An 18,412-nucleotide genomic window follows, 5' to 3' on the forward strand; every position below is an offset into this window, starting at 1 on the left:
ACAGATTGTTTCTGTTATATCTACAGCTGAAGTTGGTAAAGTCTAAAAAGCTCAAGGACTTTATGATGACCTCATGTGTCAGGAAAATTACAAGTTACCATTTTATAACTTTATTGCCATGAGAAAATACATTCTGAAGTCTTGGTTTGGAATGTAAGATATTTAGAAATATTGGTTCAGTGGTCGGTGGTCTCCTAGCAAAAGGTCACCAACTCACCTGGGGAGACCAGGTAATGTTATTACCTGAGAAAAAGGAAATCCCTTCTGTGCTGAGATTAATCGTGTGCTTGGAACAATCTTCCCTCCTTTTCCTCTCAGTCACGCTGAGCCAGCTTCTTGATTGATGTGATCTTGTTACCTGTTTCCATAGGATGCACCTATACTTTAAAACTGATCAAGCCAAGAAGATTTTGCATTGTACAGACCCTCCTCTGAGTTGCCTCTCTTCCCTCACCCATCAGCGGCTGGGCCATCTTCTTGTTTGTTGAGCACCTGATACATGTATCTGAAAGTGGCATATCTTTTTTGTTCCTCCCTTTTCAGCTCCTGTTGCTCCCTAAAAATCCTTAAGTTGTTTATCTGACCCCCCATTGTTGAGTTAATGAGCAAAAGTGGTCTTTGGCATTTTTACTCATCCCACTTGAAGGGTCTCTTCAGAAAACTATTATTTTTCAAGCCCCACTTTAACCCCTTATTTACAGCATGAGGCTGACACCAGATGTGGGATCCGGCAGGTAAAGGCTTAGAGCTCCTTCCCCCAATCCTCACATTTAGGTAACTCATGGCTTCTTCTTTGACCAACATAGCACATAAAGACATATCAAGGTAGTTAAAATAGCATGCTTGGAAAAACACATAATGTCTGTTTCACGTGTAACTGTCTAAGCAAATGGAACTTCAAATTTTATGTATCATGGGGCTTTTAATGTAGCACTTTACATTTTCATGCTGCTTATTGTTTTATTCTACTGAAATAAATGAATTCCTGCAAAATTCTCAACTAATTTTTTAAAAAAACTTCTAAAAATTATTATTTTGATTATGAAAACATAAAATTTCCTGTTTTGGGAGAATAAGAAATCTTTTTGTTACTTTTGGCTATGAATAACTTTCTGGTACCTTGCAACCTCCCATTTTTATAGAGCAGAATCAGTAAACAAGCAAACCTCACACAATTGGACTTGTGCAGAAACCTAGGCTGAAGTATTGAAAGGCCTCTATTGTTTTATTACTTGCAAAGAAGTAATGAAAGGTGAATGCATTTAGTGAACCTTAACAAAGAATAATGTGTACATTAAGGCGTACTATTACAGCCTTTGTGGGAGGCTGTAAATACTCAAAAGCTGTTTGGAATTCCTCTTTTTAACAGTTGCCTTCAGAACTAGTTTGAGCTGCTCAATAAAACCCATGACTTTATTTATTTGTACCTTGTTTTGAATTCTTTACGTCATTTGGTCTTATCTCCTGTTCATTTTACCTCCTTGAATATTCTCTTGCATTTTTCCACTTCTCTTCATGCTCACTGCCACTACCCTAATTAGCCACCAATCTTCTCTGAGTTAGAGAAGTCTCCATTCTTGCCGCATTCTGCACACTGCTGCGAGAGTCTTCTCCAGTGCATAGTACAGATCTCGTCCCTTCTCTCCCATTGCTCTTAAGATAGGTCTAAACCCTCAGTGTAAGACACATGGCTGTGTATAACCAGAGTCCCACATAGCTCTGTGGCCTAATCTGGTAGCAAATGCTTACTGGGGCCTTTTCACAACTCTCAGCTTGAGCCACTGGGGCCCATCCTCTGTCCTGAGAAATAAATTTTAACATAAATCCACTGCCTCACACCACATACAAAATTAACTCAAAATGGATCTAAGACCTTAATGTAGGAGCAAAAACTCTTAGAAGAAAACATAGTAAATCTTTGTGACTGTGGGTTAAGCAGTGGTTTCTTAGATACAAGGTCAAAAGTACAAGCAACCAAAGAAAAAGATAAATTACACTTCATCAAAATAAAAAAAACCCTTTGTGTTTCAGAGAACAGCATTAATAAATGAAAACAATGGGAGAAAATATTTGCAGATCATATATCTGAATGAGAGTTGTATTGAGAATGTCTAAAGAACTCTTATAACTCAATAATAAAGGCAAATGACCTGGTTGACCGTGGCAAAGGATTTGAACAGACATTGGTACAAAGAAGATACATGGATCATTAGTCATTAGGGAAATGCATATGAAAACTATAGTCAATGTAAATCAACTATTTCAATTAAAATAAATTTTTTAAAAATCCTAAAAAGAAAAAGAACTACAGTGAGATATTTCACACCCACTATGATGGCTAGAGGAAGTGAAGAAATTGGAACCCTCATACATTTTTAATAGGAATACAAAATGGTGCAGCCACTTAGAAAAACCATTCAGTAGTCCTTCAAAAAGTTAAACATAGAGTTACCATATGACCCAATAATTTCACACCTAGGTATATATTCAAGACAAATGAAAACATGTTCACTCAAACTTGTACATGAATATTCATAGCATTATTGTAAGAGCCCCCAATTGGAAATGCAAATATCCATCAACTGATAAGTGGATAAACATGATGTGTTATATCTATAGAGTGGAATATTACTTGGCAATAAAAAGAATGAAGTTATAATACATGCTTCAACATGAATGAATCTTGAAAACATACTGAGTGAAGCCAGACACAAAAGGCTACATATTGCATGATTCCATTTATATGAAATATCCAGCAGAGGCAAATCCATAGAGATGGAAAGTAGACTGATTTCCAGGGGCTGAAGGGAATGGGGAATGGAGAGTGACTGCTACTGGGTGAATTTTCTTTTGAGGGAGATGAAAACATTCTAAAATTAGGTGGTAGTGATAATTGCACAAAAACTAAAAACCTCATTTTAAAGGGGGAAATTTATGGTATGTGAATGACATTTCAATAAAATTGTTATTTTAAAAAAAGTTACACTTATCTCCAACTGGCTTTTCTCCCTACTATAATCACAATAATTGAACTACTAAAAATAAGATTAAAAAAAATTGGTAGGACCTTAAGTTGCATCTAGAATGCAACAAAACAAGTATTTTTTTTTAAAAACCAGCAACATCCGTGCACAATTCTAGGGTTGCAGTCAGTCAGCCCTTGATGGGCCTAATCCAAATGGAAGAAAAGAAAAGAGATCTTTTGAACAAAATTTATGGAAAAGAACTTTAACAGGTCTCATCTCTTCCCTGCTCAGTCCTCAGCAGGAGTGGGACTTCTAAACAAATTACCTGGATAATTCTGAGGAGTGGCCAGATTTGGTAACCACTGAATCAGTCCCCAGACTAAATTATTCAGACTCCCAAATTCCTATTTAACCCACTGTAATTTGGCTTCTTGCCACATCTCGCAACTCTGGCTACAGTTCACTGAAGTGAGGGGCAGTGTTCCGGTCCCCAGGTCCAGGAACCTGTTTTGTGCCCTTACTTCTTCCCAGTACTGACTGTTGACTACCCTCCTCCCAAAAGTCTGTAGTCAACCTCTCTGCTAGGTCTCCTATGCCTGTGTTCTGACTGCCCATCCATCTTTTAAGAGAATATATTCTCCAGGATTCTGTGCTTAGACTCTGACCTCTTCTGTTCCCCAGAAAGATCTCACTTTTCCTGTGGTTAAAACACTACCATTACAATGATGACTCCAGATCTATTTCTTCAATCCACACCTTTCTCCTGAGCTCCAGGCTCATACTTCAGCTGTCTGCTGGGCATCTGAATGTCCCATGACACCTCAGACTCCACAAGTTGAAATTTATCTCATCCCTCCACCAAACTTGTCCACCTCTAAGGGATGTCAGAAAATGGTGGTACCAACCAGAGATACCTTCAAAGTAGAATCTGAGATATCACTGACTTCTCCTACCTCCTACTCTATTCAGTCACCATGGAGATTCTACTTCAGTGATACCTTGACTCTCTCATTCTTCCATCTTCCCTCTCTTTCCCTCCCCTAGGGCAAGACCTTATCCTCTTCTATAATTATAACTTCTCTGACCCAACTGATCCTAGTTGGGAAGTCCTTTTAAAAAAGTGTCATTCCGCTTTTCTTAAAGGGATCAGAAGAGCTTCTTGTGTAAGAAAAAAAATCAATAGAAATAAACAAATGTTAATGTTAATACATCACTGCCTCACACCACAGACAAAATTAACTCAAAATGAATCTAAGGCCTTAATGTAAGAGCAAAAACTCTTAGAAGAAAACATTTTAAACATTTTTTTCTGTCGAGTCGAACATAACCACATGTATCTTTTCACTTCTAATGTTCATAATTCCACAGCCCAGGAAGGGAATCAAGCCTAATTTATGATGACATTATATATTTTAGGATTAAAGACGAAAATTAATCTCATGCTCGTGCTAGGAAGAAGAGCTTGTGTAATCATGAATTCTCCTTTGGTTTATGCTTTCCTTCAATATCAAAATGTGTTTTAAGGTGTGTTTTCATTGGGGAAAAAAAAGATGCATATTTGGGGGAAAAGCAAGTACCCTTGGCCACAGGTACAGCACAGAGCAAGAAATGAAGCAGCGCTGTGAAAGAGGCCATTTGTGTGTTTACTCAGCATTTCCTGAGCACATCCATGGGCTCATCCCCATGTCCACCAAGTCTTCCCTGTAAATCCACTCAGAATCCAACCTGCTCCCTGGCGGGTGTGACAGACTGGCTTTATGCAGCCAGAGAGATGGATTAACGATCTCAGCAAAAAGCTGGCATGTCCAAGAGATTTAATTTTTTTTTTTTTTATATATAACAGTTTTAGCCAAAGCTGTTCTAGGACTCAGTGGAAGCTGAGTTTCACAGGACAAACTTATTGACTAATAGCCAATCACTAAGTAGCGGGGAGGGTAAAGCCTTGGTGTTTGTGTCACGGCCTGGGGGTGGGGAGTGGGGTGGGACAAGCAACAGTATCAAATATTCAATTGGGAACCTCAGCCTGGCCAGCTGCACCCTTGCAGCCCCAGCCCGAGGCAGCATACTGAACCAATGGTTAAGCCTGGAGGGGATCTGCCCTGCTGCAGCTTCCTGGAAAGCAGCTTGGGGCATCACGGACATTCACAGAATGCCTTATTTTACAAGACTCATTTTGTTCTTGTTTTGCCTGATGGTTCTCGTGGAGAGCAGAAAGCCCAAGAAGAGGAGATGGACAGGGCAGCTGGAAACGTCCAAGCCAAGGTAAAGTCATGGGTGGGGTGGGGGGAGAGAGGTCACTCACCGTGGCAGCAGCGGCAGCATCACCCAGTGGGACAGCTCCCGGGAGACCTGGGGTTAGATCGTCCTGTCGGAATCTGCTTTCCAGCCGGAGGTAGACAGGACCTTGACTTCACTGAAAACAGCCTCTCTCTGGGTACAGATAGGCTGTTGTGTCATCAGCAGTGAGAAAGCAAAGCTCGACTAGTTTGAGCCCTTCATTCTGATGTCTGTATTCGGCCAAAGCATTTTCATTTAAGGCAGGTAGTTGAAGACAGTGGGTAGAGCATCTCTGTGCTTCTCAGATTGTGCTATTGTTTCTCAGGATTATGTCCTGTAGGGACCACAGATGGCCTGCTAAGTAATTACACTGACTTTTTTTTTTTTTGGAGGGGAACTGTACATAGGAATTTTGTTTGAACTATTAAGAAAAAACGTAACTGGGAGTTGTCTTCTTTAAATGGTTTGATTGGGAACAATTTTTATAATGGTATCGGGTTTCATTTTTTGAATCTTAGGAAAGGTGTTTGAAATTTGCTTGGTTATCAGAAATAGACCAGTGGATAACAGTGAATGACATATCATGATGAGATACTGGTTAGGCCCAGAATTTGCACTCAGTATCATTTACATCACAAACTGAAGTTCCTTAACATGTTTGTTTTGAACCAATGTGCCAAGCATGGTACTCTAGACCTGATGTAGACATGAGGACTGTTCAGCATGAAGAAAAGAGCAAGCAGCTGAGATATCAACACTCTAAGTGAGATGTCTGTTTTCCGTTCTACTAGGCATTGCATGAACTAGTGATTTGGAATATAAACTAACATCTTGAGGCACAGTTTCTAGGTCACTGGTTTCCCTTTTTAATCAGCACCACTATCAGCGACAATTTTTTGAAACTGTACCTCCTATATATATATATATATATACCCCCCACACACAAATTACATCCATGTACTATTATAAATATGTATATTAAATTAAAGCCTGGGGGAGGGTATAGATAGTGCAGTGGTAGAGTGTGTGCTTAGCATGCGCAAGGTCCTTGGTTCAATCCCCAATACCTCCATTAAAAAAAAAAAATCCTGATTACTGCCCCCCCAAAACCCTCCAAAAACAAACAAAAATGTAATAAAGTAAAAAAAATTTTTTTAATTAAAGGAAAAAAATAAATTAAAAAAATAAATACATTAAAGCTTAATAGCTTCCTTATTTTTATACATAAACTAACTATAGATAAGAGTTACTATCTCTACTTCCTGCACCCCAGTAGACCATCTTGAGCCCTCTGGGGAGTGCCCCTAGTTTGGAGACTGCTGCTCTGAGAGATGTGAATATCAGGTGGGTCTAACTCTACTCGGTCAGAAAGCAAACAGATACAAATCGTCCAGGATGACCAGAAGGAGGCACTTTTCTGAAGACTCATCCTGGTTATGCTATCAGAATCGTAGGCTGTTGAACCTCAGAGATCATCAGCAAGTCCCATGAGTTCTAATACTGTGAACTGTGAGTAGCTGGTGTGTGAAAAGGGGGCTCCAGAGTTAAAGAAGCTTAGGAAATCCTGTTTTGGACCATTCTAAATAGATGATTTTATAACAGAATGTATAGAACTTTATTAAGCAAATAGACATTGTGAATCTTGAATTGAAGAGGGGGATAAATTATGCAGTGTTTCTCCAAAAAAAATATAATAATAAAGAAAGAAAAAAAAGAACTTTTTTTGGACTACCTTGTGGGATTCATATGCCACAGAGCACACATGGGGAAACACTGACTCATTTCACAGATGCCAAAATGTGGGCTCAAAGGCACAAGGAATTTGCACAGCTCTCTAGTGGCTTGACAGGACCAGAACGTAGGCTCCTGATTTACTCAGGCTGGAGGAAAAGAGTTGTCTGAACTTGACTATGCTCTAACAGTGGTGCTGGACTTCAGGAAGGGCCCCTCAGGGCCCCTCAGGGATTCCACTCGGCAGCCTGGGCAGTTATAGCATGTCTGTCACTCCTCAGAAGACCCACAGTCCCATTCCCAGACACCTGCGTGAGCTGGTGGACAGATTGAATTTATTTAAAAAAATTTTTAATTGCAGTATAGTTGATTTACAATGTTATATTAGTTTCAGCTGTATAGCATAGCAATTCAAATTTTTATAGATTATACTCCATTTACAGTTATTATGAAATATTGGCTACATTCCCTGTGCTGTACAATACATCCTTGAGCTTATTTATTTTATACATAGTAGTTTGTATTTCTTAATTCCCTACCCCTACCTACCTTCCCCCTCCACCCTTCCTTCTCCCCACTGGTAACCACTAGTTTCTTCTCTATATCTGTGAGTCTGCTTTTTTTTTTTTTTTTTTTTTTTTGTTATAGTCACTAGTTTGTTGTATTCTTTAGATTCCACATAGAAGTAATATCATCTATTTGCCTTTCTCTGTCCAATTTATTTCACTTAGCATAATATCCTATTTCACTTAGCATGTTGTTGCAAATGGCAAAATTTCATTCTTTTTTATGGCTGAGTAGTATTCCATTGTATATATAGACCACATCTTCTTTATCCATTCATCTGTTGATGGACACTTTGTTTCTGTATCTTTACAATTGTAAATAATGCTTCTATGAACCTTGGGGTGCATGTATCGTTTCTAATTAGTGTTTTCATTTTCTTCTGATATATACCCAGGAGTGGAATTGCTGGGTCATATGATAGTTCTATTTTTAGTTCTTTGAGGAAACTCCACACTGTTTATGAACAGACTGAATTTTACCCTTAGGGGTGAGGAGAATTTCTTGAAGTCTATCCCATGAGGTGTTAAAGTGGATGGAAAGATAAACATGCACATTCAAAGAATATAAAATAATTATTGAACAGAAGCTGGGGGAAGGATAGAGAAAATGTCACATCAGGGAACATGGTTCCAGAAAGTGCACATGCTCAGACAATCATAGAGCTACATGCGTCTGTCTGTGAAAAATTTCAGCCAAGCATCTGACTAAAAAGTACATTCATTATTGACACAAGAGTTAAGCTATACTAATAAATAGATAGAAAATGTCCAGACCTTTTCTCATTACAGTCTTAGAGCTTATCTTCTCTGTAGAGTAACTTCTTTTCTCAGACGGTCATACACACACACACCATATACCACATAGGGTTTCTCACAGTCACACACATACTCATACACACTGATAGGACCTCTTCTAACCTGTAAACTGTCTGCATCATGCTGGCCAGCACACCCTCACAAAGCAGTTATTCTGCCCAGCAGCTGCTTTTTCAAAACTGCTTCCGCTTTTCTGATCCTTTGTGTCCCTCTTTATTGAATCGCTGCCAAGTGAGCCTGTTTGCTCTTGGCTCTCTTTTGTTCTGTTCTTCCTGCCTCTCAGCCTAGCCTCCCAGCTTTATTTCAACTCCTCCCCGCACTGCTGCCTAAGTCAGCCTCCTGACCACGTGATTGCTTTCCTGCCAAGAGTGGCCCTTCTCCCTTGAGATCTGAAAATACACCAAGCTCTGGGCGCTGGGAGCCAGGGCTCTTCCCTGATAACACTGTCTCTCCACTGCTGGTCCTGAGCCTGGGGTCCCGTTTCATCTTTCCCTTCTGATTTGCTGCCCCCTTGGTTCTGCCTGGCCTTGGCCATCCTCTGTCTGCATCAAGGCCCCAGTTGTGCGGGACCCAGGGACCCCCACATTTCAGAGGGTCTGGGAAAAGAAGTAGGGGTCGGAAAGTCAGGGAAACAGGTTCAGACCTTGCTTCTAATGCTCCCGGGCCGCGTGGTTGTGTTTCCCGATCTTTCTGAATCTCATTTCTCCAATTGAGAAGGGGAGGTGTTGAGACCGTCCTCACTGGAGGATGAGGTGACCGCAGCGTGGGACCTGTGCAGTGAGGAGCGATTTACAGGGGCGAGGTCATTACAGTTGCTGTTCTTACTGCGGCCAAATAACCCTCAATACGGTGGCACCAGCCCTGCTTCTCAAAGGCACAGGGAACACATTTTCCTTCTCTCTAAACCCCTCACCTCGACAAGGATGGGTCTGAGGTTCTGTGGAGGTTCTGGTGGCCCCACTGTGGGGCTGGGCTCCACATATGGCCCCCGGAATCTGCGGTCCGAGGGCTGAGGCATGCGGACAGCGCCAGGCATCTCCTGTGAAGGATGGACAAAGGGCATCCAGTTCGCACAAATAGCCCAAGCTCAGGATTTCAGTGGCCTGAGTTATCCAGTAACTGGGCTCTTAAGAAAAATTCCGGGGCCTTGGTGTTGGCACTGGGACCTCAGTCCCCTCCCTCCTGCTAGGGTCCTGGCACTCTGGCACTTCTGCTCCCCAATCCTCCCCTCTAAATGGAGAAACTGCTGACGCGGAGGGATTTGCTCCCTGGGCAGCGCGTGGTGGCGGCGGTGGGGGTGGCCGGGAACGAGCCGGCTGTACTCACTACTTAAAGTCTGTGATCTGCCAAGTCCTCAGGCTGAGCTCTGCCTCCGCGTTCCCGGCGTGTCTCTGCTGGGGCTTCTGAACACCGCTCCATCAGCAGCCGCTGTGCAGGATGCCGGGCGGCCCACCCTTCACTTCTTGGGCAAGAGGCCGGAGAGGGCAGAAGCTCCTCTGAGGGGCCGCTCCATGACCACACGTGCTTCTAGGGAGCTGACTTAGGTCCCGCCTTCCAGCTGAAGGGGAAGAAGCCATGGATTGGCCTTTCCTCCTCGGAGTGTGTGGCTGCAGCAGGGTTGTCCAAAAGCAAATCTCATCATGGCTTTTTCCTCCGATTGCCCCACACCCTCTGTGTTTTCCCTTTGCCTTTGGATAAGGATAAAAGTTTTAACACGATCTGCAAGGCTCTGCCTGTCCGGGCTCTGCTTGCCCCTGTAGCCTCGGTCTGTCTGTTTCCGCCGGACCCCTCCTGCCTCCCTCCGGTTTCCGCTAACGCCCACCCGTCCTTCAGCTGGGTCATCTCACACTCAGCGGGTCCCCAAACAATGGACATCTGGCGTTTAAATGCCTATAGGATCCCCAGCTGGGGACACTCAGTTAGACGATTGGATATAAAGGTCTAGAGCAGGGGGCATAGATTCAGGAACTGTAAGCAAGTGACTGACAATTGGAGCCACTGCCCAGGAACGCATGGAGAGGGAAGAGAAGGCATCTGAGACAGAGTCCTGGGGACACTGGCATTTAAGAGTCAGGCTGACATAAAAAATGATAGAATAATGCCATTTGCAGCAACATGGATGGCTCTGGAGAATGTCATTCTAAGTGAAGTAAGCCAGAAAGAGAAAGAAAAATACCATATATCACTCATATGTGGAATCTAAAAAAAAAAAAAAAAAAAAAAAAAAAGGCAAATGAACTTATACATAAAACAGGAACAGACTCACATAGAATGCAGACTTGTGGTTGCCCGGGGGAGCAGGGTGGGAAGGGATAAACTGGGAGTTTGAGATTTGCAGATACTTACTGGTATATATAAAATAGATAAACAAGTTTATACTATGTAGCACAGGGAAATATATTCAATAGCTTGTAGTAGCTTATGGTGAAAAGTAATATGAAAATTAATATATGTACTAAATGTACACCAGAAATTAACACAACATTGTAAACTTGACTATACCTCAATTAAAAAAAAAAAAAGAGTCAGGCTGAGAAGGAGGATGAGGCTTTAGTGGAGGCTGGGGAGGACCAGGGCCCTGTCCTGGAAGACGAAGTTTCCAGCAGAGGCTGTGTTGCTGGTAGATGTAGGTTCTTGCCCCAACCCAGAAACAATTCAGAGACAAAACAGAGGTTAAGAAAGTAAAGTGGAGATTTATTAAGGGACGGATAGTACACTCTCAAGGGGAGAGCGGGCAGGCTCAGGTGAGCGGCTGCCTTGAGTTTTTTTAGCAAGTTGGTTACATAGAGTGTAAAAATGAATGGGGAGAATATTCATTGGGGAGGGAAGAGTTTGGGGTCTATTCCCAGATTTTCTTCCCAACTCCACCTTCTTGAAGGGAGGAGGGATTTTTGTCCTTATTTAGTCTGGATCAGAAGTGTCATGGTGTTGGTGCACGATGGGTCCTTCTAACCTGCAAGGGCGATTTATTGAAAAGAGAGCATAATGAGCAAAAGGCTACATTCGGACACTGGAGGTTCCTGCCTTTTCCCACCCTTCTTTATCAACCTCCGGGCCACTCATCACCCCAAAAGTTGTGACCACTTATCAGCCCAGAGGTTCTTGCTTTACTTTCTCTGCCCAGGGACCCCTGGTGCTTACATGATGTATGGTTTCCTGTATTTGGCCCCGTGCCCCTCTTTTCTACCCAGTTCCTGCTGTTTGGCCTGCGTCCCCTTTCTCCGTTCATATCTAGCTATCTGCCTGCTCTAACAGTTGGTCCTCCCTGACCCTCAGCAAGAGCACCTGTGGGGCCTCGGCTCAGGCACAAGTAGGTCAGGGAGAACTTGGGAGTGAGGACATGGCAGCAGCATTTTGGGAAAGTTATTTCTTTATGGGGGAAGGAGGAGAGATGTTTTATTAAAAAGGAAAAGGTCAAAGAAGAGTATAACTACCAGCACGGTCCCACTAGCACTTTCCACTGAATTTTATGTGAGGGGGGGTGTGAGGTGTAGACAGATTTTCTGCTTAGTTTTGGTTCAAGGTGACGGGGCCTCGACTCCAGTTTGAACGCCGCTGAGAGTGAGTGGTGGGAAGCAGAGAGGCTGAGGAAGCCGGGCGAGGGTGCTTGAGGGCAGAGGTCAGAGGGAGGAGGAGGGTCAGGCACCTCTGTTGAGAGCCCCGTGACCCCCTATAAGACTGAGGGAAGTGAAAATTCTGCTACTGCTACTGCCTTCTGAGTTGCCCCCACCCTGTCTGCACTTTCTACCTGGTGTCTCGCCTGGTGTCTCTCAGGCATCGGGAAATCAAGATGGCTCTTCAGAAGCTGAGGTACCATCCTCCCCACAAACATGCCACTCCCCCGTTACCATCTCAGTGAACGTCCTCACCATTCATCCAGGCGCTGAAGTCATAAACCTGGGCCATCTTGCCTCTCTGTTCCCCTCATACCCCTCACCTGACCCATCAGCAAGGCCTTTCCACCTCCCTCAGATCTGATCACTTCTCTATGCACACCCCCACACACTGCCTCACCAAGTCTCCTAATGGTTTCCTGTTTCTGCTCTGTCCTCCTCAGTCTCCTCCACACAGGAGCCAAGAGTACTTCTCAGGTCCCAAATCAGACCTTGTGACTCCCCTGCTCAGAATTCCTCCGAGGGTCTCATTATCTAGTCCCTGGCCTTGTCTCCCACCTCCTTTCTTACTGCTTTCCTTTTCCTTATTCTACGCTCATTGGTTTTCTTACTGTTCCTCAAGCAAGCCAGACTCACCTCAGGACATTTGCACTTGCTATTCCATTCTCAGAACACTTTCTTCAGACCTTCTCATGGCTCCCACACCCTCTCCAGGGCTCAGAAGGCTTCCCTGACCACCTTCCACACCAACTCATCTCTCTCTTATTCCTTACTCTGCTTTGTTATATTTTTATTGGCACTTAGCACTTTCTGAAATTACATTATTTACCTATGCACTTGTTTATCATCTAGCTCCCGCCCTAGGTTATCAACTCTATAGGGGCAGTGAATATATGTTTCCCCATGACTTGAGTGAGCCATGTTTGGTCAGAGTAGGTGCCCCGTAGAGATGTGTTGAGCAAATAAATTTGAGTCCAGGAATTGAAGACTTGTGCAACCAGAGTGCAGGATGGCTGCCCATACTGTCTGGGTGGAAGAAATTTTCCTCTGTCCTGCTAAGTTCTTCTGGCTGCTCTAAGAATGAAATTGACATGAGCCAGATTAACAGGAGAAAAATCAAACAAAAGTTTAATAACCTGTATCCATGGGAGAGACCTAGGAAAACTGAGGAATTCACCCAAACGGTGAAACCCTCACCTTAAATACCATCTTCCACTAGAGACAAAAGAGGATGTTGGGAGGAGTGGTTTAGGACTTCAAAGGGGAGGAAGGCAATTCACATGCAGATGTTTGGTAAACCAGTGGTTTGCCGCTGCCCCTCTCCCCCTACCCACTAGCAGAAACAGTGGGACGTAGAGTACTGATCTCTAGGCCATGTGGAGAGTCTCCTCCACCATACCTGGCCCCTACTCTTTGCAGATAACTCTGGGGATGGCTCTATTCCAGAATAGGCCCGCTACAGAAATTCTTTTAAGCGGTTAGGAAGGAGGTCAAAGTTTCTTCCTGGGTCTTTTGGACCTTGGTTATTTCAGCTGGAAATAATCCACATGCCAAAGAGACACGTTTTAGGGTGGCTAGTTCTGCTCCCCTATAGTGTGGATGCTGACATCCCCAAGACTGACTGGAGGAACTGAACAGAGAGAAAGATAGGTGATGCCAGAGGCCTCCCAGAAGCAGGAGGGTCTGGAGCTGTGAGGAGCTGGGCCAGGGGGCTCCAGGAGTCAGGCTGTAAGGTGGGAAGGCCCAGCTCACCGGGGAATCTGCTCCTTGGGTAGGGAGGGTGGTTGAAGGGACAGGTCAACCTTTATTTATTTATTTAAAAAAAATTTTTTTTAATTTATTTTATCTTTTTTTTTAGTGGAGGTCCTGGGGATTGAACCATGAGCTCTAAGAGTTAAGCACGAGCTCTGCCACTGAGCTATACCCTTCCCCCAGGTTAACCTTTAGACCAGCCCTAATAACACAACTTTTTACAGTTGTAGAAATGTCATATATCTGCACTGTCCAGTGTAGTAACCACCAGCCACACATGGCCCTTGAGCACATAAGTATGGCTCGCGTAACTGAGGAACTGAATACTAATTTTACTTAATCTTGATTATCTTAAATTGAAACAGCCCCATGTGCCTAGTGAGTAATTTCTTGATCAGCACAGCTTTAGAGCTCCCATCAGACGATACCATCTGGGCAGAGCTGGTAGAGAATGAAAGTTAAGAAGGATTTCAGAGGAAGATGTCTCAAAGAACAGGTCTTCAAGACAGGAAATACGTCACTTTCCTCTTTCAGAGTTTAAACAGGAAATATGCTTGTTTTTCTAAAAAATAAATGAAGTGTGGTAAGAATACGGAGAGTAAATAGGCGTATATATAAACAACCAAACAACACTTGAAAAACCAAATCTTCATTTGTTTCTAAAACTTTCAACAGCCTACATGTGACAGATACTATAGTAACACTGACTTCTTATAAGGTTATTTTCTTCTGTCAAGAATTAGAGCTCACATCCTGTCAGACGCTAATGTTCAAAAAGCCTGCCTGCCTTCTTCCTTCCTTCCTCTCCCTCTCTTTCACCCTCCCCTCTTTCTTATTCTTGTTTAGTGATAATCCTGTCAGTAGAATATTGCTTTAGAATGCTTTGAATTTGACTGCTTTAAGATGATGTATGGTTTGGTGGGGAAAAAGAAAACAATCTGGAAAGACGAGTGTGAACGAGAAGGAAGGGAAAATGACTCCTGTGTCCTCTGGGTTAAAGGAGAGGGAACCACGTCTGCTGACTTGGGCTCCGGCTGGGCTACCACCTGGCTGGATGTCAGAGCACCTCTGAGCCCCACTGTGGCCTTGACACCCACTGGCTGTGACCTGTTCTCCCAGGGGTTGAGGCTTTCCCCACCAAGGTGGACTCTGCAGACTGCTGCCAACTGGATGGAGCACAGGTCCAGCTAGGATAAAGCCAGCATTTTAAAACTTTAACTACATTTGTCTCAGACATTTTATTTATCACAAACCCAATATTATAACAACATCAAAGAAATATTTAAAAAGGAAAGAAAAAACAGTCATTGTAATTCTCCACCATTCAGCCCAACCCTTGGTCATCCAATCATAACTTTTGGCAAGACAATTAAAAACTTGCCAAGGTAGCGGGGTGGGCATAGCTCAGTGGTAGAGTGCCTGCTTAGCATGCACGAGATCCTGGGTTCAATCCTCAGTACCTCCATTAGAGAAAAAATTATTGCCAAGGTAGAATGGTGCCCTGACGGGAGGGATCTACTTCTGGAAGGGCCAGGTCCTCAGGTCAGCCTGCTTGCAAAGGCCTGCGTGGTGAGGGCAAGTAGAGGGAATCCTATATCTCGACCTCCCTTCAGGGGAGGAGATGGTAGGATGGGGAAAAGGTGCCCAGTGGGTAGGTCCTTCAGGGAGCAATCTCCCCAAATCGTCTTGCACAAGGCTGCGGTGGGCTGATGAAAACTGTTTCTTGCTGCCTTTGCAGTCACCTACATAAGAAGAACTTCGACATGACCAAAATCCCAAATGGAAAACCTCAGCCGCTTCTCAGAGTGGATGACCATGACTTCACTATGAGGCCCGCCTTTGGAGGTAGGACTGTGTCCTCCCCTCGGCCCTCTGGGACCTGGCCCCGGGGCTGCCTGCTGCTGCTGTTCCGTCAGGTCCCTCAGGCACAGCCCTCCTTGGGGGGCCCTGATTTTCCCACTCACACCCAGAGAAGCCCCGCTTGCTCGGAGTCACTAATCCTCCCCAGGAGAAAAGAGCTGGAAGGCAGTCAGTGGAGGGGCTGTGAGCTGAAAAGGAGCTGACAGCGTTTACACTCAGGAAGGACCAGCCCTGCAGCTGCCAACTGTCCTTTCCTAAAAAAATAAGAGCAAGCTAGGGGGGTGGGGTGTCTCCCACAGAAGCCGGCTCCCCTGCTCTGCTGGCCTCTGCCTGGCTGGGAATTAGGGGGTTCTGAGGGTGCCACCTGCTTGCCAACGTAGCATCAGTTTAACCCATTACAAAGCCCCCTTGCAGATTTGCTGCCAAAGGAGCCTCCGTGTTTGGGGGTCAGGGAGGGGTGGCATGCCAGTGGATGTCCCTTTCAGGAACTGGAGAAATGCCATGGGGTGGGGGTAGTGGGGCAGGAAAGGAGCCTGCCATCTGCTCCCACCAGGCAGGGAGAGGGAAGAAAAGAGCAGAATGCATGAGGCACGGGGCTGATGGCCCCCTTGTGCATGTGGGGCACTGAAGCTGGGAGCGCGGCCGCCGATGGGCCCTGGCCAGAGAGACCCAGGCAGGCTATCGTGTCCCCTTTACCTCTGCTCTTGAACTTCTCTGAGGTGCCTGCGGCGGCAGGAAGGAGTAGGGGTGACTTGTGCGCTAGTCACTGACCCTCTCTGAGCCTCTGCTTGCTGGTTGGTGAAATGAGGATAGTAATCCATCCATCTGGGGTGGCTGTCCGGATTAGACGAGATAATGTATGTAAAGCCCCTGGCACATATGGGTTCACGGTCCCTTAGAAAAATCCAGCTGTCAGGCCTCCCTCTTGTGTGACTGAGAGGGAATTAAGACATTAATTTATCCCAGAGGCCTTCCCTTTTTTAAAAGGACTCAAAACCTCCCACTCAGTTCCCTGAGCTCTGACACCTGCTGAGGAGGAGGAGAAAGCAGGTGACAGATGACAGTCTCCACCTCTTTTTCCTGCCCAGAGACTTGCTCACCAGGAGCTCAGGCCAGGAGGCCACCATCTCCCTGGGAGTTCTGGCGTCCTGGAGGCCTCGTTTTGGGTAATGCCACCGAGGAATTTTCTGAAATTCAATAATGTTTGCCTGGATAAGCTGCTCTAAAATAGCTTTACGTGCTCCAGGAGGTCCAAGCAAACGTCCTGTAAGCAGGAAGTCCCCCTTTGCTTTTCTTGTAGAGGGTCAGGTAAGATGCAGAGAGTCAGCGAGGTGGCCAGAGCAAGGATGACAAACAATAGCACCAAGGACCACGAACACTTTTCTAGTGATTTCTGTGCCAGGCACCATTCTAATTGGGGTCCTTACAGACACAATCTCACTTCAGTCCTCACAACAACTCCGTGAAGTAGATACTAGCGTGAGGCCCTGATGGGGAAACTGAGGCACAGAGAGGTAAGGTGAGTGGCCTAGGTCACACAGCTGCTGAGTCGGCCCTGCCTCCTAGCTGGGTTTCCCTTCTGCCCCCTTGACCCACACATCCCCCAGTGCACGGCCCACATAATCATTAGGTAGAGTAGGATTCACAACCAATACGCTGAAAATATTTTAATCTAATTTAAAGTCAGAAGAAAAAACCAAAATTTTAGGTAGAAGAAATGTTAATAGATAATATTAACATATTCATCTTTAGACCAACACACTTGTAAAATATGATTTCTTCCCCTTTTGATTGAAATACAGTTGGTTTACAATGCTGTCTCAGTTTCTGGTGTACAGCATAATGTTTCAGTCACACATGAACATACGCATATTCCTTTTCATATCTTTTTTCATTATATGTTACTACAAGGTATTGAATATAGTTCCCTGCATTATACAGTAGGATTTGTTGTTTATCTATTTTATATATAGTAGTTAGTATTTGCAAATCCCGAACTCCCAATATATCCCTCCCCACCCTTCTTCTCCCTGGCACCAGAAGTTTGTTTTCTACATCTGTGTATAATTTTTTATGGTGGAAGGGCCCAGGAGGGCAAAAGTACCCAGGGCCCTCAAAAGTAACATCGCCCTGCCTCAATGAACAGTTTTGTGGGGCAGCTGTGTTTATCTGGGTGATCCTCTGAATAATGCATTGTAATTTTCTTTTTTGAGGGGTGGGTAATTAAGTTTATTATTATTATTTTTAATGGAGGTACTGGGGATTGAACCCAGGGCCTCACACATGCTGAGCATACACTCTACCACTAAGCTGTACCCTCCCCCTCCCCCTGCCCCATTGTAACTTTCTAACGGAGTCTGCTGTTGCTGGCAGGAGCCCGAGCAATCAATCACCTGGTCAGGACCTTCAGTTTACAGAAGAGCCTGGGGTCTAGGGGGAGCGAACTAGACTTCCTGTACCCTGATCTCTCCAGCTGCTGAGCCCATCAGCAAGGTCCCCCAGAGTGTGGGAGATCAGGACAGTCCCCTGATTCTGCCTGAGTAAGCTTCTGAGGCAGGGAAGAGCCCTGATTGCAGGCGAAGGAGGTGTCACCTCCAGCAGGCACAATAAGATCCGAGACTCTTACACATCAGCTGTCAAGATCTCAGTCACCAAAGCAAAGGGTGGGGGTGCTCTTCCTTCTTTCTAACCTCCTCCCCTAGGGCGGTTGGTCCTCTGGGCACCTTTTTGCCCTTGCAGGACTTTCCTGGATGTCTAGAAGTCACTTGGATGAAATAGGGCAAGGAGAGCACACGGTGAGGTACATACATGGAAGAAGCTTTGCAAATCC

The 18,412-nt window shown here is 44.6% G+C and overlaps 1 protein-coding gene across 1 annotated transcript in view; it reads left to right on the forward strand.

The window, feature by feature from the left end:
* Window positions 1–135: 135 nt before the first annotated feature.
* The window catches only part of GABRR2 (gamma-aminobutyric acid type A receptor subunit rho2), a 30,205-nt gene continuing 11,928 nt past the window's right edge, over window positions 136–18,412 (forward strand). The window contains 3 exon segments of the mRNA XM_010948941.3: window positions 136–5,054; window positions 5,056–5,228; window positions 15,461–15,567. Of these exon segments, the coding sequence (XP_010947243.2) occupies window positions 5,040–5,054; window positions 5,056–5,228; window positions 15,461–15,567 (295 nt within the window). The 5' untranslated portion in view covers window positions 136–5,039.

Source organism: Camelus bactrianus, chromosome 8, assembly GCF_048773025.1.
Source record: "Camelus bactrianus isolate YW-2024 breed Bactrian camel chromosome 8, ASM4877302v1, whole genome shotgun sequence".
NCBI lineage: Eukaryota > Metazoa > Chordata > Mammalia > Artiodactyla > Camelidae > Camelus > Camelus bactrianus.